We start from the raw sequence: 24,498 nt of genomic DNA, 5'->3' as shown, positions 1-24,498 counted from the left end.
TTGAGAGATAATTACCACTTAGTTATTAATTTGTCTTTATTAATAAATATAGAGCCCGTTTGGATGAGCTTAAAAAAAGTAACTTTTATGTATGAAGTGCTTTTAGAACTTTGAAGTGCTGAAAGTTATTTTTATAAATAAGCAGTTGAGTGTTTGGATAAAAGTGCTTATGTTGAAAATAAGAGTTTGAATTTTAGGATTAAAAGAATAAAAATGGTAGTTTGGAAATTTAGTTAAAATATAAGGAATATAAAAGTAATTTTCATGGTCAAACAAAATGACTTTAAAACTTAGGAAAAAAAAAGTTAGAAATCCTAACTTTTTATTTTTGACTGACTTTAAGAACTTTATGGCTTAAAGTTAAAGCTAAAAAGGGGTTCATAGTCATTTTCTAAGACATTAAATTTATTATATTTAAAAAACGATATTATAAAATCTCATTTACCATTTATATTCTCCTTCTGACTCACTTTTTTATTTAGCTAATATTAAAAAAAAGTGATATGTTTTTTTTTATTTAGCAAATATTTTAATTAATTTATTAATATTTTTCTAAGTTATGAAATTTTACTAAGTTGTTATTATTATTGTTGTATTAATATTTTATTCATGTCGGTCTCTCTTATATGGTAAAAGATATACTCTTTGATTTAAAATTTTATTTATTTTAAAAATAATTTTTAAACATTACAAAAACTTTTGATATTTTTTAAATTTTATATTCACATAAACTATATCACATAAATTAAAATAAAAATAAAAATATATAAAAATAAAATGAATGCAAAGAATATGAAGTAGACTCTAGAGATGTGGTATCTTATAAGCATTGTACCTTTTACAAATCTCAACAAACCAAAGTCAAGAAAACCAACCACAAACATCTACATAAAGATAAAACAAACAAACAGGTCAGCTCTGTGGTCCTTTCTTGATTCTTCAGCCAAAAAAATCACCTTATTTAATCATTCATTGTTTGTTCTTCTTAATCACCCTCTATGTCTCTTTCTTCTTAAATCCTCTTCAATTTTCTCCTCATTTTCACATTTTTCTTGGGTTTTGTGCCTCAATTTCTCTTCTGCAGCTCCAATAGCCAAAAGGGTTGAAAGAACTCAGCTGCATTTCTGCAAAAAAGACTGTCTTTTTATGTATGCTGTTAAGTCAAAGCTAGCAGAATAATAGTAAAGAAAACAAGAAAGTATTTTTTTTTTCCTTTTTTTGTTTGTTTTGGTGAAAACCCATTAAAGGGGGTGGTTTTTCTTGAAATATTTTGATAAGGGGTTTTAGAAATTTGTACTTTTAAAAAAATGGTAAGCAAATGGGGGAAAGTGAAATTGGCTCTTGGTTTGAATCTTTGTACTTATGTTCCTAAAAAAACACTGGATGAAAATGATGATAGTGGTAGTTCAACAGTTTCTGAATCAGAGAGGCATTCCGACGTTGCCCTTATATCGCCGGCGACGGCTGACTGGGACATTGCTCCGGCGACCCCAAGGTCACAAGTTTTGAAGCTCTCTAAGAGCTTAAGTAGATCTTCTAAGGTTTGTTTTCCTTTTCTTTCTTTTTAACTGTTTTACTTTTTATATGTGATTGTAGCTGATAAGGCTGTGAACTTGGAAGGATTTTTGTTTTACTAGTAAGTACAAATTTTGAAATTAGTCTTTGGATGTTGAGGGTCTGTCGGAAACAACTTGTCTAGTGGTAAGGTCTGCGTACGACTACTCTCCGTATGTTGTTGTTGTATGTTGAGGATTCATATAGCTGATTGATCCGAGTTTGTTTGGGAATGAGGCATAATTGTTGTTGTTGTTGTTTGTACTTTGTAGAAAGCTTGTGTCTTTCATCAATATATGTAAAGTGTTTGGTGTTTAAGAATTCTTAAAGAGTTATAAGGGTTTAAAGTATATGTACCCCAATTTTTCGAGCTTGATGCTTGAGATATTAGTTGTGTGAGTTTCCTATCTGAACTTATCACATAGGATTTATCAAAACACACGCTACCTGAAGATGGTTATATTATAAGTATGAAAAGGGAACAACTTATAATTAGGTCTGTTTCGATAAACATTTGGTGGTAGTTTTGGTTGCGCACCTGATAGTTCAGTCATGAAACTTAAAAACTGGGATACTTTAGGCCTTCACTCTTCTTTCAACTCTTTTTTTTTCATTTCTCTTATTTTGAATTATTTCTGCTTTCTATGCTCAAAAGAATTTCTTGGTTCTAGTTAAACATGTAGATTTTGGTTATATCTGTTATCTGCTCTGTTTGGTAACTAATATTTAATGGCAACCTAGAAAAGCTCAATCATTTCATATTTTTAAAATTTGGGAGTGGCTTACTAAGGAGCACAAGAAAGAAATTGGGTAAAGCTAGGTAATTCTAGGACATGTTATTGTTGTTTTGTAATTTTTTTATTCGACTAATTGTAGGTGCTTTCTATCGCTTTGTGTAATGGAAAATTTTGAAACTTTACCTGGTAATAAGTTGTTATTATTCCATTGAAGTCTGCATTGGTTTAGCCTATTGTTCAATTTCTGTTGTTGCCATATGCCTATGCATATTGTTCGAAATTACAGACTTGAGAATCAGTTCTGATTTTTGTTTTTTAATCTTTTTTTACTTTTCAAGTAGAGAGTAGACCAATTCCAAGCATGCGTTCTGTTATTAACCATAATAGCTCTGTTCAGGACTCTTGCCATTGTTACTCGTTCAAGCGTTTTAGGTGGTGTTCTTTTCACCACTTTAGAAAGGAAAGCAACCTGTTCAGCAGCTTCTGTTGAATATTCTTTATCAACAAAACGTCAAGCGAAAGTTGTTCAATATGTTTGTGTATGTCTGTGTGCATTTATCCAGATTTTGTTTTATATTTTTCAAAGTAAGAAATGAGAACCTCCAATATTTGGCCTGCAACTTATCATAAGGGAATTTTTCAGGATTCCTGTCTTTTCTTCTTGGAGATGGCTTTTTTTAACTTTTATCTTTGTTGTGCATCTTTGATTGCTTATGGTTTGTCATAAAAGTGACAAGTTTTCCACAACATAAGATAAAAAACAAAATGGTTGATTTTGATGCTTTTGTAAATATGCAGTCATCTGTGTGTTGTCACCAGCATGACCTCTTGTTTCTATCTTATTTGAGTTCAATGGTTATTGTATGGACATACTCGTCCATTTTCTATTGATTACAAAATATGCTCAAGACGTTATTGCCCAACTTGATCCTTCCATTTGGAAGCCGTTTGTTTTATTTTTTTCTGCTAAATTCTTTTGTTTCTTTCCTCTTTATTCTATTTTGGGTCATTGACTTAGCAATAATATTCCGGATTTCGGTCCATTGATCGATTGCAGTAGAAAACAATAATCTACAAATAAATAGGAAAACTAAACTTCCATTTTTTCAGTTGTCAGTGTTTTCACGATTGATATTTGATTGATATGAACAACAACAATATACCTAGTGTAGTTCGACAAGTGAGGTGTGGGGCGGATAGGATGTACGCAGATCTTACCTCTACCTTTGTGGGGTTAGAGAGATTGTTTCTGATACACATTGGTTCAAAAAAATGTGTTCGGAGTAGGATTGCTAGAAGAAGTAGCAATTACAAAGCAAGATAAAAAGCAAATACAACAACAGGTTGTAATACACATTGGAAAATAAGATGCTTGATAGATATGGTCCACCTACAACTTAAATTTCATTTTGTGACAATAATGATGTTCTTGGATTTAGCTAAAATTGTATTCTGTTGCTATAATAGTTCATCTCTAGTGTATGTGAGTGAGTGCATATCTGCTTTTGAATATTTTGTCTCATAAATCGTGATTTATTGACTTCTTTTCTACTAATATAAATTTGTTTAGATGGAACCATTTATTTTTACTTGCATTGTATGTCAATCAAATTGATAATTTGTTCTTTTCGTCATCTCACCCGTGCTTTTCTACTTTCAGAAAACATGCTCAATATGTTTGGCTTCAATGAAGAGAGGGGATGGTCATGCTATATTCACTGCTGAATGTTCACATTCGTTTCACTTCCAGTGTATTGCTTCAAACGTGAAACATGGAAACCAAGTTTGCCCAGTTTGCAGGGCAGAATGGAAAGAAATTCCTCTGCAGTTTCCCAGCCTAGATCCTCCTATTGGGAGGGCTAGAGTCAATCCTGTGGATTGGCCCCAAAATAATGCACTAATGACTGTGATACGCCGTTTACCAACAACCCGCCCAACACCGAATCGGCATATTTCCTCACTATTTCAGGCTCCCGAGCCAGCCATCTTTGATGATGATGAATCTTTGGGTCATCAGGTCAATTCTTCTGAGAAAAGCGCTTCTGATAAGAGTTCAATAGATGGTTGCGAGTCCTGTGACAACAGGAAAGTAAAGATTGTAACTTACCCCGAGGTTCCCGCAGTTTCAAGGTCCAGTGCTTCAGATAACTTCACTGTGTTAGTCCAGCTGAAGGCTCCTGGTTCAGTTTCAGTACAAGATCCAGGCAAAAACCAGGTCAATTTGTCCCAGGTTTCCCAAACGCCTCGTGCTCCTGTTGACCTTGTCACAGTTCTTGACATAAGTGGAAGTATGGCTGGCACCAAACTTGCTCTACTCAAACGAGCTATGGGTTTTGTGATACAGAATCTTGGTCCCAATGATAGACTGGCAGTAATTGCCTTCTCTTCGACTGCTCGCCGCCTCTTCCCACTTCGTAGGATGTCTGAAACAGGACGGCAGCAAGCACTGCAAGCTGTAAACTCCCTGGTTGCAAATGGAGGGACAAATATTGCTGAAGGCTTGAGAAAGGGTGCCAAGATAATGGAGGACCGCAAGGAAAAGAACCCCGTTGCTAGTATAATACTGTTGTCTGATGGTCAGGACACATACACAGTCAGTAGTAATTCTGGTAGTAGACCGCAGCAACCTAACTACAAGCTGCTTCTACCTTTGTCCATTCATGGTGGAAATAGTTCAGGGTTTAAAATACCAGTACATGCTTTCGGGTTTGGTGCTGATCACGATGCTTCATCAATGCATTCGATATCAGAGATTTCAGGAGGAACGTTTTCATTTATTGAGACCGAAGGTGTCATACAGGATGCTTTTGCTCAATGCATTGGGGGCCTTCTAAGTGTTGTAGTCAAGGAGCTTCAGGTATGCATCGAGTGTCTTCACCCAGGTGTCTGTCTTAGCTCTTTAAAAGCAGGAAGCTATCCAAACCGCTTAATGTCTGATGGACGCATGGGAACAATTGATGTTGGAGATTTATACGCTGATGAAGAGAGGGATTTTCTGGTTTCAATCAATATCCCTACTGAATCTTCATGTGCAGAAACATTGTTGTTAAAGGTTAAGTGTGTATACGATGATCCTTTCACAAAAGAGACGGTTTCCATCAGAAGTGAAGATCTTAGGATCAAGAGACCTGAAAAGGCTGGACAAGAGAGTGTTTTAATTGAAGTGGACAGGCAGCAGAACAGGGTCCGAGTAGCCGAGGCAATGGCACAAGCGCGAGCTGCTGCTGAGAAAGGAGACCTAGTTGGCGCAACTTCCATCCTAGAGAACTCCAGAAAGTTGTTGTCAGAGTCAGAGTCTGCTAAATCTCATGATCGGCTTTGTGTTGCACTTGATGCTGAGCTCAAGGAGATGCAGGAGAGGATGGCAAGCAGAAATGTATATGAAGCATCAGGAAGGGCATATATCTTGTCAGGGCTGAGCTCACACTCGTGGCAGAGAGCAACAGCACGAGGTGACTCCGCAGGTGGTTCAAGTCTTGTCCAAGCCTATCAAACCCCTTCCATGGTTGAGATGGTAACTCGATCTCAGGCTACATTACTGGCTAGCCCTTCAGCTCAAAGACATGTTCGACCAGTGTGGTCATTTGCGTCACAACCAAAGCCTAGGTAACAGTTACATAGCCACGGAGCCTAATATGTTACTTAGTGCTGTCTTTCCTCTTTATATTACTATTAGTTTTTGAAAGGCTGAGAAGTTTTTGAATGTCCATATATTCATGTCTATTCTTGTAAAGGAATAAACTTCAGCCAAGCCAAATCGGGGGAAGGGGCAATATAATTTTGGGAAATGGAATGTAAGGGTACACTAGTTAGGTTCTTATGACTTTTTTGGTCCTCTAGTTTTTGTCGTTTGTGTTGACTTTTTGTTGTTGGGGGTGATGTACATATGGAGAGATGACTTATTTCTCTGGTAAAAAAGGGTATAAGTTTGTAGCACTGGGATTTTCTTGGAGAATTGTCATCTATATATATTATCCTGCAAAGTGATTCTTTTCCTGTGACTTTCTTGATTATTATTCCCTCTGCTTGCCTCTACTTTCTCCTAAGGGAGCTTTAGAGCAACAATAAAGTTATCTCCGCGTGACCTATAGATCACGGGTTCGAGCATTAGATCACGGGTTCAAGTTATGAAATCAACCACTAATGTAGGTTGCCTACACAGTGTGGTCAATCTTGGGATCCTGTAAGATGCTTTGTGCACCAGGTTGCTTGCCTTTGCTTTCTTCCTCTAGTTGCAAATACATCAGTAGCTCTGTGATGTCTAGAAAGTTTCATTGAAGGAGCTTTTGCAGTTTTGTAAAAAGGCAGTTGAAAAATGAAAGTGGAATCAGCACTAAATGACTTTCAAGAATTGATGATTCATCTTGTCAAAAGTCAAGGATAAACATGAAACATGAAAAAGGATCTTTTAATGCTCCCTTTTCTTTCTTTTATTCCTTTTTACATTGCTGGTGTGTGTGAGGGACTTTTAATTTTGAAATTGACTCTCCATTGTAGAAGATAAGCTGCATATGTGAGACTGCATGATCTTTTATCAAAGAATAAACAGAGAAAAGGGAAAGGATGTGCAATTTGTGTTGTAGTTTTTGCATTGAGCCTTTTTTTATTCTTGAAGTCCCATGCAAGGGAAGTCAATCAACACTCTTCGATGAAAAATTACTTTGTGTAGATACGTTTATCTTTTTAATGTGTATATATATATAATATGTCAAGCCTTCTTGGTTTCTTTATATGTTTAACTCTTTATATATTGAACGCCCTTAATGGAAACTAGGGCTCCTTTACTGCTCAACGGACTCAAAATAACCCCCTTCCCCTTCGGTTAATGAAGTGAGTGTAAATTATAAGAGATCATAGTTCAAAGATAAATTACTAGGTGAATTTTCCACATTTGCTAGTTGTAGTTGAAGATCGTTGGTACATAATAGTCAAGAGAGTGTATAAGCTGGCTAGGATATTACTATTAAAATCCCTTTTCTAGATTTCATTGATGAAAATATGTATTAGTGGACCATTGGCTTTGTCATCCAAAAAAATACTCCAAAAAAGTTTGCCATTTTAAAGTAAAGTTGCCACTTTACAGATATCTTATTCAATCTTTTCTCATAGGGTCTTTTATTATAGTTTCTTTTATGAAGTGGAATTTGAACCTTATACTTTACATTTGCAAGTTGATATGGAGGGGATATCATATTGCTCTTTTGAAAAATTCAAATATCCACCTTAAAAGATGCTTCAAATATTGTGTTCACTTTTTTATTTATGTCATTTGGTTATTAAGAGTTCTAATGTATATTCTTAGAGGAAGTATAATTGAATAAAGTAGTATAGTTTTAAATTAAAATTAAAGTGGTTGACTTCAGTTTCTTTCAAAAATGTAAAATTTGGCAACATTATTATCCATATTCTTACAAATTTACAGGTAAGTTACTACTTTTATCCAATTATCAAGTAATTCTTATTATAGAGATTTATTTTTTAACTTCTCTCAAAACAAAACCTCAAAGTTGGAAATGATGGAAAGGATTCAAGTTATATGTACCCACCTATAATTTATTTATTTTTACATTACCGATGTGACAACTTATTATAGCAAGTTAGTTATCATTTTACGTTATCTATTAATTATTAACACAGAAACTTGCTTCCAATTACCTCATAATTGGCTTAATTATATGTTTGTTATGTGGTTTGCATAGAAGTTAAGCTCATATCTTTTATCCCGCTAGAACACGACTTTAACTTTATCTTTTAAATACCAATGAAGAGCGAGTAAAATTCACAATTAGTTATTTATTAGTTTTCTAATTGAAAAGTGACCACTGTCAAAGAGTTCTAAACTCCAGGATTGTGACTCGAAAAGTTTCATGTGTAGAATTAAAATCCTATAACAATAAATAATTATTAGTTCTGAAATTGAAAAGTAGCTAATGTCAAAGAGTTCTAAGCTCTAGGATTGTGAGTCTTGAAATTTTACATGTAGAATTTAAAACTTTACAACAATAATTATTTTTAAAGGTCGAGTCAAAAAGTAGTGAGTGAACACTATTTCTACATGAAGAGCAAGCCCAAAAAATATGTTTGGCCCAAGTACCATAGAGCCCAAATTCCCAAAATTTGTTGGCTCAAGGACCAGACAGACCATAGAGCCCAAAGTCAAAAGTTGGCCCAAATAGCCCAAAGTCCAAAAGCTTGTAGGCCTAAAGACCATAAAGCTCAAATTCCTAAAGTTTGTTAGCCCAAGGACCATAAAGACCATAGAGCCCAAAGTCCAATAGTATGTTGATCCAAGGAGTCCAAAAGCTAGTAGGCCCAATCTTATTGAGCCCAAATTCCTATAATTTGTGGGCCCAAAGACCATAAAGCCCAAAATCCCTACTGAATTTTCAGATTACAAATCGTATGAATCAGTTAAAGGAGAAGACTGAAGGGAGTTTACCATTTTTTTCCCCTCAAAGACTAGCAATGGGAGCTATGGCGATCCTTCGATTAGCCCTAGTTTTCTCTACATTGACCTCACTTTCGATACTCGCCGGATCTTCACCGTCGCCGTCGACGGAGTTGCAGATCGTCACCGCCGAACGCAGAGTAAGCTCTCACGTTCACTCTAATCTTTCAATTTCAATTCATTTCTTATGTTTGGTAATTTTCCGAATCCTATTTATTTCCAGCATCATTGATTAACGATTGTCATTTTCATGTAATTTTTGTTATGTGAATTTGCTAAGAATTTGATGGTTATAATTTTGAAAATTGAACTCTTTGGAATGGATTTTTCTTTGTTGTCGGAGGGGATATATTGCCACCGGCTCCCATTTTTGTTATGCAATCCTGAATCTGCACCAATCAAGTGTGCCTCCTTGGTTCACCTATTGACTATTTTCCTTATAAATTGGGGTAGGGGATTACAAGGTGAGAGCCTGAGAGGGAGTTCCGTAGGTTCAGTGAAGTTTCCATGGTGTTTTACCTTTGCGTAGTCTCGGACTCTCGGTCCACAGCTGAAGGCTCCTCACCTGAGCCTCGTTAGATTCAGCTGAAGTGTAAGGTGTAAGTGAAGAAAATAGAAGAGATGAAGTTCATCCCTTAGCCTAGTCTATATCTACATCTAACGCAACTTTGTACTGACACCTCTCTACTACTAAAATTGAACCCCAAGTTCATCCAGCTAACCAACTAATCAACTGAGCTACTAATATTCTTCATTGACCATTGTATTTACTCCGTATCATTGCATAAATAAGGAAATGTCAACAGAAAACAATTCAACCACGTCAGAGCAAGCATAAATTTTTCTTTAGTAATATTAAATTTTTGTATGATGATAAGCGCATAATCCTAATAAGTGTTATTAAAGCCAAGAGAAAAAGAGACCTTCCTTTAGCCTTACTCTTTCCTTTAAGAAAAAGGATTAAGAGATCAGATGCCTTTCGAGTGTTTCTGACTTTCTGAAGATAGTTTGTGTATATAATGCCTAAATGTGAGATTCATTAGCCATCGTCATCTGACTCATTGATATTGATTTTTTGTGACTCTCGTGTTTTCTGACATCGTTGATTAAGGATTGATTTTCTTATGTAATGTTTTGTTATGTTCATTTTCTAAGAAGTTCTGATTATATTTTAGATTTAAGTATCTGATTTTTTTTATCAAATTTGTGTTTGGTATGACGAAAGATGCTTTTTATCCCTGAAAATATGTTTTCTGAAGAAATGCTTTTTGTTACCTACAATTGTAAATTGCAGAAGGAAGATAATATTTGGAAGTTATTCTTCCTGAGAAATATCTCAAATTTTAATAAATTTTTTCCAATTTGATACTCAAAATTATCAACAGACCACTGTCCTCATTATGTATATTCTAATTTGTATTTAACTACTTTTATCCCACTTAACTCGGAAACTGATCCAATTTTTTCCTATGGAAACCATATTCCTCCATATCAAACGTTCGGAAGATGAAAAATGGAAAGGTTTATATTCTAGATCATTATTTGACAAAGATTTTAACTTTTCTCTACTTCTAAAAGTTTGGATGCATAGAGTTGCAGCCCACACAACTTAACTCTGCACCATAATGGTTCAGGCTTCATATCTCGCCAAGTGCCTTCTCTCTTATTCCTTCCCCTTCCACAAGATAAAAAGAGAGAAGAATTTAAAGAAAAAAGTTTGCTTGTGATCTCTTTCATTCTTATGTCTTTAGCGAACTTTTTATTGGTAGTCAAGAAGCTCCTCATTTTTGTAGCTATGCTTATCGAAGTTTCATGTTTGTTAGTATTTGCGTCCACTATGATTTTGACTACTCACAGGTTGTATTGATTTGCTGCAGATTGACTTGACATCACACATTGTGAAGGTGTTCTTGACATTGAAGGTACTAATCCGAGTTTACTACATTAACTAGACCTTTTGTGGAGTTTTGACGTATCACTTTCTATATATAGCTTGTTCATCCTTAAAAAAATTATCTGTACAGTGAAGATTCATAAAAACAACATGTTTCTGTGAATTTGGTTACATCTGAATTTTAAAGTTAGTAAAATTTCAATGATATAAAAACAAACTTTGTGATTTCAATATTAAATTTTGTTAAGCGAGGTCATTGGAAATATTGTGGCCATATTTGTTGGCCTATTACCATAAACCTGGAAAGAAACATTCATTACTTTTCTTTAGCATAATATAATAGGATCTCTGATTGTTTGGCAATTTCAGGTTGAAAATATTGGTGAATCTCCTGCTTCAGAAGTCCTTCTTGCCTTCTCTCCCACAGAAGTTGATCGTCTGGCAGTGGTAAAAGCAGCTGCTGCTGCTGGAAAGAAGAAAAAGAAAGCTTATTTGCCACTTGATGTGAAGCCAACTGACCTGGATGATGGACCAAATGGGACTAAGTATTATTTAATACATTTGCTTAAGCCATTGGGCAAAGGTGAAGCCATCTCGCTAGAAGTTCTTTATGTATTGACACATTCTCTTGAGCCTTTCCCAGTAGAAATAAGCCAGTTGGAGTCTCAATTAGTTTATTACCGTGACAGTGCAAAAATCTTGTCACCATATCCTATTAAACAACAAGCGACGTTTCTAAAAACACCAACTAGCAGGGTTGAGTCGTTCACAAGAGTTGTGCCTACAGATCGTGCAAACACGGAACTAAGATATGGACCATATGAGGAGCAACCTCCATATTCATATTCACCTGTAATTGTCCATTTCGAAAACAATAAGCCGTTTGCTGTGGTTGAGGAGCTTGTGCGCGAAATTGAAATCTCTCACTGGGGAAGCATACAGGTTACCGAGCATTACAAATTGGTACATGCTGGTGCTCGGCATAAAGGTGCTTTCTCAAGGTCAGTTTGCCAATAAATATAGTTCATATTTCCAAATTAAATTTGAAAATTGAACATCTACTAGAAACTGTCAACTTATTTTTCAACTGGAGAATATCAGACCTCAGTTTTTAAAGCCGGTATTTAAAATCGAGTAAAGAATGTATTCACTGAAATAACTTCAGGTAAAGAGAAACTCTTTCTTCTGTTCAATGTTCATTCACTAAGATGTAAGGATAATAAAAGACAGTAACATAAACAAAAACCTAACACAAATAATCAACATTCTGTCCTTGATAACTTTCTGAGACAAATGATTTCTGGAATTAGAATCATCTTCTTTATTGGTATGAGTTAACTGACGTTTAGAACCTTGTTTGTCTTCATTACCATTTATAAGTTCAGATTCATTTTGTGATTAGTTGCTTCAATCCTTTTGGTGCTTCTGGCAGGGTTGAATATCAGTCTAGGCCCAACAGCGGTGTTTCCTCATTCAAGAATCTGCTTGCAGAATTACCACCAAGGGTCCATTCTGTCTACTACAGGGATAACATAGGGAACATTTCATCCTCTCGCTTACGCACAAACTTTAAGAAGGTATCAGTCCTATTCCCTCCATATATCTTTCATTATCCGTAAATTCTCCTTTGTGTCAAGGTAATAAAGCAATTTTTTTAATTTTATGATCTCCATGAATTTCCTTTGTAGTCAGAGCTGTTAATAGAACCACGATATCCTCTATTTGGAGGCTGGAAATCTACTTTTGTCATTGGATACGGGGTTCCACTAGAGGACTTCCTTTTTGAGGCAGCTGATGGCACACGTTACCTGAATTACAGTTTTGGATGTCCCCTTGCAGAAACTGTTGTTGAAAAGTTGACTGTCAAAGTGGGTGCTCCCTGTTGAATTATCGTGGTTAAATACGTTTGATTGATATTTGTTGCCTCAATTTTCTGTAATCTTTGTTGCAACATCCAAGTAATGGTGCAAGAATATCAAATTTCAGGTTGTGCTGCCAGAAGGATCAAAGAATCCATCCGCTGTGGTTCCTGTTCCAGTGGAGCAACGGACTGAGGTGTAACTCTCACATAGCATAACAGATCTTGTTTCTCATGTAGTAAAACTTCTTTATTTGCTCATATGTTAAAAAGTTAGCATAACCTCTACCTCTAGTCCCTGTAGATATATCTGCTAATCAACTTTGGTGTATAATGTTTTTTGATGATTCTGTGGAAGTACACCATTTACACATAGCATCATGAGAAACTCCGAGAAAGAACAATAGATGCTCAATGGAGTCAAACCTGTAATGAAAGAGAAGCAAAACATACTTGTAGTTATCCTTTCCATCTTATTTTCCATCCAAATCCATACAAAGGAAAGAAAAGAGAGTTTTCCTTACTTTCTTCTTCACCTCTATTCTATTTTCCCTTTCTTTTTGTTCTACCCTTTGTTTCCCATCAACGGGTTAATGTCCAAGTGTTGCAAGATGTTGTGGTAAAAGGAACCTAACATGTGTTTTTGCTTTCTTTATTTTTCTTTATTGTCAGGTAATACTTGATTACTCCCAACTTAGATAAATATATTTCACCACACACAAATTAAAACTCAAGTGCTTGCTTTGATTTTTTCAGAGGAAATACTCATATCTTGATGTTGTGGGAAGGACCGTGGTGGTCCTGGAGAAGGCCAATGTTGTTCCTGAGCACAACTCTCCTTTCCAGGTGATCTTGCTGACTTTAGTATTCTGATTTACTCATCTTATCATCTTCTGCAAAAGAAGACTGATATCTGGGATTGGTTAATGAAGACACCTTGTCCCTTTGGGGAAATATGGAAATACAAACCTACCTTAGCTAGTCCAAGATTTAACCTACCTTAGGTTCGTACAAAATGTCACCAGTCAAATTGTGGTGTTCTTTGAGGTAATGTTAGTTGGCAAAGAAAGGAAAAATAAGTTAGTAGTCTTCCCAGGTTTGCGACCTCATGGTTTTCTTATAAGGATGGGAACTCGTGAGATTGTTACAAAGAGAGCTGTTTAAGAACTTTCCATGGGGTTGATATCTTATTAAGCTGACTTTTATAAACCTTGTATTATTGTTCATTGTTTTTGCCTTGAGCTGGGAACTAACAGGCAAATTTTGGTCCCTTTTTTGGTAAGATATTCCAAAAGGAAAATTGTATTTGAATTGCAAAAGAATCGAATAACCATGCGTCGATCCTAGATTAGTTGGGTTCAGATGTATGAATCTTCTGCATCCAAGTGCTCAGATGATTCTTCATAATTAAACTATGTTTACATTGATTGTCAACCTATGCAGCACAGAGCCAGGAATTTGTACAAGGAGATTAAAAAATGTCATACCTGGGACTTGAACCTATGACCTAAACCAATTTTTGAACCCCCATTTACCACTTTACTTTTTTGATAACCGAGAAATTCCTTAGGGCCAGTGGCACGCAGTTCGGAACTCGGTGGGTAATGAACACACTCCTTAAATACCAGGATTGTATCCGTAACAGGGTTCAAACACGTGATGTGCGCCTAACGCACACATCACAATTAGCGATCTTACCACTAGACGAAAGCCTAGAAGCCCCCTTTTATTACTTTAATGTGACAAGGTATTCAACAACTTATATATAACTAAAAAACTAGTTTTTCCCTATTTGCACATTATAATTTTTAACAAAGGGGATTCAATTGAGCCCCCTTCCTTTAAGCTAGCTCCCTTGAACCTAATAGCAGCTAGCCACCTCATTTATCAGGAAACCTGTTATGCTTTGCTAACCTCTCACAGAGGGAGTTGTATTTGAATATGAGAATTGGAAAAGTTAAAAAGCATCTGAAAACAAAGTTAAAGCAATGGTCAAGGATTTTGATCAGAGCAATGTAAATGTATCCTTGATTTTGGCAGAATTTAATTTCCTTAAAAGAGCACTGGATCTGTTTTATAGGTAATAATTGATTCATAAATGTTCTGTTTACTGCTTTGCTCCCATTTTTGTCATTTGAGTTTGACATGATAAATTTTAAATTTTGTTGTATTTCAAGGAGAATTCCGTCTATGAATATGGTTAATGCTAAACCATTTTTATACTTCATAAATTTTTTGGTGCATATGAATTATTTTTGACTTATAAAAAGGAGGGTTTAAAAAGTTTTAAGTTTCTTGTATTTAATCTTTTTTTGTTCTTGTCAAAAAGCTTAGTTTCTTACATTTGAGGTTTTATGATGACAAATGTGGGTACTATGTTACTTTTGAAATACTATTACGTCAAAAATGCATTGTAGAGTGAATGAGTTGGTTTTCAATTATGGGAAGTGCATTGCATTGTGGGATCAATTTAAGAGAATGTAAAGTGGGGTGAAGGGCCTCTCTGCCTCACAAAGGTAGGGTTAAGGTCTACCTACATCCTACCCTCTTTGGACCCCACTTGTGAGACTACACTGGGTATGTTGTTGTTGTTATTGTTGTATAAGTAGGGTGAAGATTTTGAGACAAGGGAATAATATTTCATGTAACATTTTTAGACAGTAAATTTAGGTATATCTGCGTTTATCTTCTTTTTGGGAGATCCTAGAAGAGAAATGAATATTTCCTAACATCACAGAAAACAACCCCTCATGAGTTTGCAGGCTACAAAAAAATAAGAGCAGTTGGTTTCATAAAATAAAACAAGATAATGGTTGTTGTCTTCCTCAATGATCCAATCCTTGCATGCAAATCCTGCAAGAACAGGGCTAATTTGGAACACAACTTCTGTGTGAGAAACCTTTTGGCCGCGGGAATAATTGTCTTTATGTAATTTGTAAATTATATGGAGGTAGCGTGTATTCACGAATGCTACTTAACCCTGTAGAGCTAGCGATAATCTTGAAAGGAGCCCATCATTTGTCACCTCCAAAAAAACAAGGGAAAGATATTTTAAGCAGTCAATGTCTGACTACAAGTGTTTTAAGAACCGGATTCAGCTTTTATTGTGCTTTACAGTTTGTGCATCCTTTTTGTTATATTGATATCACCTAGCGGGTTGATCATGAACCAAGCCAGATCCCTAAAGGAACTCTCTGTGCAGGTCTATTACCAATTCAGCCCCATTTACATGCTTGCAGAGCCATTGATGTTGACTTCTGTCTTCTTCCTTTTCTTTATGGCTTCTGTCACTTATCTACATTTAGACCTTTCAATTAGCAAGATCAAGCAAACATGAGTTTTGACACTCTTGAGAGGTACTGTTTCTTAGCTAAAATAATTCTAGTCCTCAAGTCATTATTCATTAAAACCATTACACTGATAATTTCCTCGTTTCTTTCTTCTGTGAAATGTGTAGAACTTTTGACTGAGAGATTAAATATTAGTAGAAGCAGCTGCACCTTCCAGTCAACCAAAGGTAGAAGACATTGTGTGAATTGTAACCTACTCAATTGGATTTTGAGAACATCTATTGTTGTTTACCTTAGATTATATGTCTTCTTACAACTGTATTGGTCCTGCATCTGAGAGACGGTATGCAGAGAACTGCTTACAGGTTCGTCTTTTCGTCTAATATATATTAGATTTGGCAATCAAATGTCTCCGCTCTTATCTTCTGGATTGCAAATTCAGTTAATTTCACATTTAACATTAAAGTGTTGTCTGAATGTATCTGCATTAAGTCGAATAGTTTGCATTGAACATAGGGATGGCAATAGGGGGTTTAGAGTTATGCGGAGCGGGTTGAAGTAATTATTATCAAAATTAATGCGGGGTGGGTTGCGGGTTTAAGGTATCTAATAGGAATCCGAAGAAAATTAAATCTTTGTAATTAGTAAAAATTAAAGATATAAACTTTTTATATTAAGCATTGACTTTAATTAACTTCTTTTTTTAAAAAAAAAATTAAACTAGACAAATGTTAATTAGTGATTAAGAAATAATTGTTGAAATATTAACTAGAAACAATTAATTAGTTGTTGAGTTGTTAATTAGCGAAAAATAAATTACAAATTACAAATTTTATTTTTCATATTAAATTCAATTAAAAAAGAAAAAGCATAAAAATTTATGCGGGGCGAGTTGAAAATTGAAAAAAATGTTCTGCAGAGCGGAACGGTTTAAAAAATTTGCGGGTTGAACTCATTCCCTCCTCGCATCCGCCCCGCCCCATTGCAATCCCTAATTGAACAATAGTTTGTGTTTGGCCATTTGATCATGTCATTGTTCAATCGGCATTTTGGGATTGGCCTTGTCACAGTCTATTGGTTGCAAGTTGCAACTTCACCTTCAAGGGTAATAATTGAATTACTTTAATATGAATCAGTAAATACCCACCCTTGGCTATAACTTTTTTTTAAGAGAAAAGGTAATTAACTGCCCTTGGCTATAACATTAATTGCAAAAGAAATCAATCCAATAGATACAAAAACATATCCGCCGAAATTGCTCAAGTAGAGTCTGAAAAGGGCGGTGTATGCAATTAAAAGGGCGGTGTATGCAATTTTATTTCTACCTTGTAAACGTAGAGTGATTAGAGACTGTTTTTAATACTCTCAGCTCAAGTAAAGCATATCTAAATTGATTTGAAAAGAAAATACAGTAGTGGAGAAATATATAGAAAAAAATGGAGAAAATAAAATAAAATTGAAGAAAAAAGGAGTAGGAGAGAACTTGTAATGCTACTAATTCAAAAAAACTCAATAATGCTAGACTACCTATCAATCTTCCACTCTTATTTGTGTCGGACATATCTTCCTATATAACGTCACGTCTTTGATAAGTTGCATGTTATGTTTGTCTAATCACCTCTCCCCAATAATTCATTGGCCTATCTCTACATCTTTTAAGACTCATCATAGCCTACCTCTCATACCTCCTTATTGAGACATATGCGCATTTTCTCTTCACGTATCTCAACCAATTTAAGACTTTGAAAAACTTCGAATAGTAAACTTAAACTATCAATCATATTAATATTATATCCATGTCTACATAGAAATGTTGGAAAAGAAAGTTATTGAGAGGTAGAAGTTGACTATAAACTTCATTTCTTGGACCTTACGGAGTTTTTTTCAGAGCTAAATTGTACGTGCATTTCTGTAGAGAAAAATCACGTGTGTACTTAGTGTATAACTTCAACACTATGATCGCAACCAATATGTCCTATAGACTTTGCTAGAAATGGCCGGTTGGATTACTCGTGTGTCTAGGAGACAAATTCTATTTGAAATGGATGGGGTGAGTTTGTCAAATGCTCGACAAGCCGCTATATTAGAGACGGTCTTAGTCTTGCCTCCCTCATCTTTTCCATCACAAAGCCACTCTTACCACTCTTTTCCTAATCATATCTCTCCTAGTATACCCCTACATATATCTCAACATCTTCATTAGATAAATATATATATTTTTTTTTTCCGAGTACTTTATACATATAATAACATACCCACTGAAATAGGATCTTAAGATAATAGAGTGTATGCAGGTCTACTCCTATCCCGATGGAAGTAGAAAGACGGTTTCCGGAAGATTCCAAATACTTTATATGCATTGAGAATATTAACATTTCTGTCATTATCTAATACTTCGCCTATCCCATTTTAGTTGTCAGGTATACTAAAAATAGTTGTCCCAAATTAGTTGTCAATTTAAACAATCAAGAAATAAGTCACTTTTTTTTCAACTCTACCCTTAGTAATTAAGTCATTTTGAAATATGAAAAGTTACAAGATTACTTCTTATTAAACTTTTGGTATTCCTTGCCTATCATTCAATACATAACACATTAATCAATAATATTTAATGTATAAATTTAACAATTCATTAATAGAGATTAAGAGTCTGTTTGGATTGGCTTAAAAGTTGGTTTAAAGTCATTTTTAGTTTATGAGAGTGTTTGACAAATTTAAAAATGACTTAAAATAAGTTAAAAATCAAAATTAGGATTCTCCCTACTTTTTATTTTGGGAAACTTACATAAATATACTCTATTAAAAAAATATTTACCATTTATAACAATAATATTTTTTTCACTCGACACTTATAATGCATTTATAATACAATTTTAATGAATATTAGCGAGAATTATTTATAAAACTCATATAATACAAGTTTTATTCATGGATAATATATTTATCACACATTTTTATACATTTATAATATATTGTGTCAATTTCTTCCCAAATAAGTATAATATATTTTAAAACACTTATAATACATTTAAATTGCATGCATAATTCATTTTTAATACATGACAAATATATCATAATATTGTTATGTATTGTTATAAATGGTAATAAATAAAAAATATCACTAAAATCAGTAATTATCTATTAAAAATCGTTCTCTCTGATAATTTTTTTTTTTTTTTTAACTTATAAGTCATTTAAGTTTGATTGTTTTTTTTCGATTTAAAAGCTACTTTTTTTTAGTCAATCCAAACGGGCTATAATTCTCATAATGATTGAAGAATATTTATAGTTGGGTTATATTAGCCAAATTACACCCCTTATTATTTTTTCTTAAAAATTGTGCAAGACCTTATTCTGACAATTAAAATAGAACGGAGAGAGTATTTATTTTAACATTTCTGTCATTATCTAATATTTTTTAAAACAAATAATCAAAGTTCTTGCTTTTTCAATCATTGAAAAAGGTTAATACTTAGGTAACAATTATCTTTCTAACATATTACTCCTTCTATTCCCTATTATATTAATTGATTATTTGAAGAATTTTTCATTGTTCAAAATAATTGAATTGTTCAAAGTTCAAGATGGATATTTGAATATTTTTTTTATATTTGTTCTTTTATTTATTGAAGTTTTATATTTTTTAGGAGATAAATCACACTATTTGCAAAGTTATATTATGATTTTACACAGATCAATAGTGAAAAGTATGATTCAAATTATGTCTTTGAATATTTTTTTTAATATGTGTGCATTGTCTCACAAATTCAGTTAATATGAAACAAAGAGTGTACTCTATACTAAGTTACTAACCAATGATAGTCTCTCAAAAAAGAGTCGCAACAAAAGGATTAAACTCATCTACTTCTCTATGTGATTCAAACTTTAATTTCTTCAACTTTAAATGAAATTGACATAAGTAATCGCCTAAAAGTACAATAACTATATGTATAAATAGTTTTAAAAAGCAATCATCGTTTTTAGAAAAAAATTACGATAGTTACCAAATTAAGGTGGATGTTTCGAGATAATGAAGTTTTAATGTTAATTTTTCACTGAATATATTAGTGTTCTTTTTAATAATCATAAAGTTCGGATCAATTTGGGCACATTTCAACTATTACTAGGATATATCTGCTATCTTTCATCAAAACAAATATAGGGTAATTTTGATGATCAAAGATTAAACAAATTAGAAGAAATCATCTAATATTTTGCATCTAATGGAATTAAACATGTGTATTATTCTTGATTCACTTTATAGATCACTAAATCACACTTAAATATCATATTAGATTATTCATTACTTTGAGAAACCAAATCACTAGATCACACTCTTAAATATCTTACCAGATTATTCATTACTTTGAGAAACCAGAGAAGAAAATCGTGTGAATTGAACCTACACTTAGTGTAAAAAAGATACTCAATGAAAACACTAAAATTACAAGTTTTTGAAAGTCAAAAATAGAGTTAACGATCTGTCCCCTACTTTTCTCTTGTTTCACTTCATATTTACGTGGATTCAGAGACGGACCTAGCATGAAAAATAAATTCAATTAAATATTTACTTATAAAAAATAAATAAAATAAAAATTATGAATATTTTAAAAAGTAACCTATCTTGTCAAAAATACCGCTTATGACAGGTGCACATTATTGTTCGAAGAACCTAATAATTTTAATTTTATATATATTAAAAATTTGTGAAATATATTTTAAAACTCGTAAATTTAAAATTACCAATGAAAAATCGTTGGGGCCACGGAGTTTTGTCATAAGAAAGTCAACAGTTTACGGTCACCGACGGAGAGAGGATAAGGCATCGGAAAACTCAATTAAAAAAAAACTGTGAAATTTTTTCACTTGCCGGTTAAGTTATAAAGTGTCAGAAAGTGTTGGTCACCGGCTATTACCGGTTAATCTTGTCGGCAAGAACTAGTGTCGGCACCGACATGCCAGATTCATTCCCGGTTTACATTATATTATTTGGCTTGATTTACACAAATATTTCTTTTTATTACATATCTTTTTAAAATATTTTTAAAAACTGTACAATATAATCATTGTGAATTATTATGATTTTAGGCGACGTTAGATTTCAGTCTAATGTTTGTTTAGATATTTGTTCAATATTACTCCCTTTATTTCATATTAAGTGAATTTTTGAGGAATTTTTCATTGTTTAAAATAATCAAATTGTTCAAAGTTTAAAATAGATGTTTGAAACTTTTTTCATTTATATTTTTTAGGAGATAAATCACACTACTTGAAAAGTTATATTTATAATTTTACAAAGGCAATAGTGAAAAGTATGATTCAAATTATGTCTTTGAATGTTTTTCTTAATATGTGTGCATTATCTCATAAATTCAATTAATATGAAATGAAGAGAGTATAAGATTTTAAATCGTAATTTAATATTTCTCATAAGATTTTCAGTTGGCATAAAAGAAGTTTTTAGAGTGTAGTTTAAAAGGTTCATTGATCATATAAATATTTTAAAAGTTGTATGAATATACGTAGTTCTTTTTTCTGTCAATATTTTTCTTTTCTTAGGCTTTTTATCCAAGCTTTTTTCTCTTTTGTATTTTTCAAATTTGTTTTGGAATCTTTTTCTTGAATCGACGATCTATCAAAAATAGCTATTATCTTATACAAGACAGGGATAAGATTTGTGTACACTCAACCTTTTTTAAATTTCACTCGTAAAATCACACAAATATGTTATTGTTGTATGAATATAGTTCTTGAGAAATTCCTTTTTCGAACGATATTAAACTTTGGATCTATTTACTCATATATTACTTAATCTTATTGATAAAATATTAAATTGTTGTCTCACGTTTATAATGATATACAAAATTTTAGATTATAATTCAATATTTTCTCGTAAAATTTCCATTTTGCTAGGTAAAAGATAAACCATATTATGAAAAATTCATAAAAGAGATAGAGAAAAGTCTTTAGCCGACGAAAATTTCACACACTATTTTGGATTGTTTATGTATAATATATCTTCTAACTTTTTGGAGCTTCTTAAATTTTGTGGGTACAGAAATCTTTTTGGTTTATAGTACATTTAGACATGACATAAAATATTTTGTTTATGTACGTACCACTTGTATAAAATTGGGTATTTTGGTACGCTGTGTAAAATAACTTTTGGCCGCAAAAAAGGAGCAATAATTTAAAAGTTCGTGAATTTTGAAAGTACAATAAAATTTATAATTCGTTTTAGTTGTTAATTTTATAATTAAATATTTATTTATATTAATAAATTTCTGATACAATTACAAAATTGTTCATGTTGATATTGATTATCTTTTGTTAGCATATAAGAAAATGTCAATGTTCCTTAAGACTACGTATATATACTAACATAAGTAAAACTTAACTATTTAGTACTTGTCCCATGTTTTTCATTAAGGGTGTGTTTATAATTTAAGAAAATATTTTTTAATTTTCCAGTGGTTGATTTGCTAAAACAAGTTCCTTAAAAATAAAAAAATGTCCTTTCTAATCGAAATAGGAAAAACAAGTTTTATAAGTAATATTCAAGTCCATTATCTTCTCTTTACCCACCAAATGCCCCCGACCCTCACTTTTTGACCATTATCATCCAATAGTATTTTGCTAGATTATTACATATAAATGGCCTTGAGATAATTTTTTTTTGCTTACTTATCAAATACTAGAAAATAAGTAAAATATACACTTATTTTTTAAGAAAATATTTCCCTTTATATCAAACACACATTTCAAGAAAAGCATACCTTCTCAAGATAGGAGTAAGATTTTTTATTTTCGATTTTTCACCCGTGTACGAAGCCCCGAATAAATTCGAATCGCGAACTGAAGGGCTCATTTAGGAGTGACGCTTCTAACATGATTTTCCCTATATTCTAAGTTCGAATTCGAAACCTCTGATAAAGAGTAGAGCAGTCTCACCATTACACCACAATCCACATTGGTCAAGATAGAAGTTAGATTACGTGCACACTATTCTTTTCGGACTCCATGTGTTGTTGTATTATAAGTTTCTATTGTTTTATTTGTAGTGGTATTTTCTTAAATAAAGTTTGGTGATAATTTTGAGTAGATGACAAAGGAAGGGGTCTTCTCGAATGTGGCATGTGCAATTTATGAATATGTTGTCACGCCTCTTTTGGTGCGTCGGTGCATTTTTTTTTGGAGTAACAATACACACTTTGTCAATTTCTTTTTGTTTTTTAATAAATAAGAGTAAATCAAGCATTAAATTTCTCAGTTTGAAGATTTTTTTTCTTGAAAAAAATTTCAGTAGTTTAAGTATGAATTGTATATTCATTAAATATGATTAAAGTAATAATAATGTATATAAAGACGCATATCATATATTCATAAGATTGATATGAATATCGAATATAAGTATTATTGTTTTCTTTTATTTTCGAGTTGTTCTTTTTCATATGAACCATATTTGCTACCACAAAACGAAATCATTGAATGAATGAAAAAAATTGTTGGGTTATTTTCTTTTTACCCTTTCTAAAGCTTCTGCTTGTTTTTGCTTTATTGGTGACTCGAATCCAGAATTTTAAGATTGAAACTGAAGAGTATTTATCATTTGATCAACCCTTCTAGTCAAAATAGTTGGATATACCATGTTCATTACAAATTAAATTCTATAGTAACTCTTGACAATTATCAATGTAAATTTTTCATCTTTAATTAACAATTTTGGATTCAAATTCTTAGTATGAAGTCGTGTTTATTAGGAAATTTTATCCTCTCCTTCCTCCTCCCAAGTGTGAAAATTTCCTACACAAATTCGTATTTAATCAGAACTCAATATAAGTATCAATCCAAGTATCAGTCCTTGATTGAGATATCCTATTAAAATTTCTTGTGTATGTCCAAATTAAATAGGTAAAACATCCTGACCAAGAGACAACAAACAATATTTTGAGTAATATTTAAGAAAATGGAAAAGAGAAATATAATTATATCCACATGAAAGCATGGCCCAAATGGACAATCTTCAAACTGATGTTCTAAAGCAATATAGTCAATTGACCCTACACCCCAATAGTATATTATGTGAGTGAAGTTCCTTTATATTTTTTTCTTTTCTTTTCATGACCAATTTAATCATATTTTGTTTACTAACATCATTAATTCGGATTCACGCCGAATAAAATAGGTTAAGCAAGACAAATCAATAATTTAGATTTACATTGAATAGAATAACTAGTTAGGAAGGTATATTATGACTTATCGAATGATTATTTGTTTTTAAGGTTCAAATGTGAGATATTTAAATTAAGAATGAAGAAATTATGTAATGGTGGTCCGAGATTATATAATATTAGACAGATAAATCAATAATCCAATTTCACATTGAATAGAATAAAACGATTACTTCATTAACGTGTTTAGTAAAGAAAAATATAGACAAGATACGTACAAAATGGAGATGTAATTATTGTATGAAGAGATAATTAAAGGATGTAAATCACTACTTATTGGATGATTATTTATTCTTAGGATTTGCGTTCGAGACATCTAAGTTAAGAATGAATAGATTTATACAATGTTCTTTTTAGATAATTTAAATGAAGTAATATGATCAAAGTCGATTTTTATAGTCTATTACAACATATTTGAGACTTGTGTATACTTATTATCTTTCGCAAGAGGAGATCATGAGTATTTCATCAAATAATATAATACAA

At 32.8% G+C, this 24,498-nt stretch overlaps 2 protein-coding genes across 2 annotated transcripts; both read left to right on the top strand.

The window, feature by feature from the left end:
• Nucleotides 1-843: 843 nt before the first annotated feature.
• LOC129881150 (E3 ubiquitin-protein ligase WAV3-like) lies at nt 844-6,292 on the top strand. The gene is made up of 2 exons (XM_055955527.1): nt 844-1,541; nt 3,952-6,292. Exons 1-2 carry the CDS (start codon nt 1,308-1,310, stop codon nt 5,899-5,901), a joined length of 2,184 nt encoding a protein of 727 aa, XP_055811502.1. The 5' UTR covers nt 844-1,307; the 3' UTR covers nt 5,902-6,292.
• A 2,401-nt stretch (nt 6,293-8,693) lies between these two features.
• LOC129881149 (dolichyl-diphosphooligosaccharide--protein glycosyltransferase subunit 1B) lies at nt 8,694-16,188 on the top strand. The gene is made up of 9 exons (XM_055955526.1): nt 8,694-8,879; nt 10,617-10,661; nt 11,003-11,634; nt 12,066-12,210; nt 12,322-12,501; nt 12,620-12,688; nt 13,248-13,337; nt 15,694-15,847; nt 15,949-16,188. The coding sequence occupies exons 1-8, from the start codon at nt 8,694-8,696 to the stop codon at nt 15,826-15,828; spliced, it is 1,482 nt and encodes a 493-aa protein (XP_055811501.1). The 3' UTR covers nt 15,829-15,847; nt 15,949-16,188.
• Nucleotides 16,189-24,498: the final 8,310 nt, after the last annotated feature.

This window comes from Solanum dulcamara, chromosome 2 (genome assembly GCF_947179165.1).
Source record: "Solanum dulcamara chromosome 2, daSolDulc1.2, whole genome shotgun sequence".
Classification (NCBI taxonomy): domain Eukaryota; kingdom Viridiplantae; phylum Streptophyta; class Magnoliopsida; order Solanales; family Solanaceae; genus Solanum; species Solanum dulcamara.
Note: the sequence above shows the minus strand (reverse complement) of the source record. Positions and strands in the feature narration are given on the sequence as shown.

What these genes read in the sequence shown, in the direction of transcription:
- LOC129881150 (XM_055955527.1), top strand. Translation starts at nt 1,308, where the DNA reads ATGGTAAGCAAATGGGGGAAAGTGAAATTGGCTCTTGGTTTGAATCTT. An exon ending in GCTTAAGTAGATCTTCTAAG is followed by an intron (nt 1,542 to 3,951) that starts GTTTGTTTTCCT and finishes TTCTACTTTCAG; the next exon opens with AAAACATGCTCAATATGTTT.
- LOC129881149 (XM_055955526.1), top strand. Translation starts at nt 8,694, where the DNA reads ATGAATCAGTTAAAGGAGAAGACTGAAGGGAGTTTACCATTTTTTTCC. An exon ending in AGGTGTTCTTGACATTGAAG is followed by an intron (nt 10,662 to 11,002) that starts GTACTAATCCGA and finishes TGGCAATTTCAG; the next exon opens with GTTGAAAATATTGGTGAATC. An exon ending in TTGAAAAGTTGACTGTCAAA is followed by an intron (nt 12,502 to 12,619) that starts GTGGGTGCTCCC and finishes ATCAAATTTCAG; the next exon opens with GTTGTGCTGCCAGAAGGATC.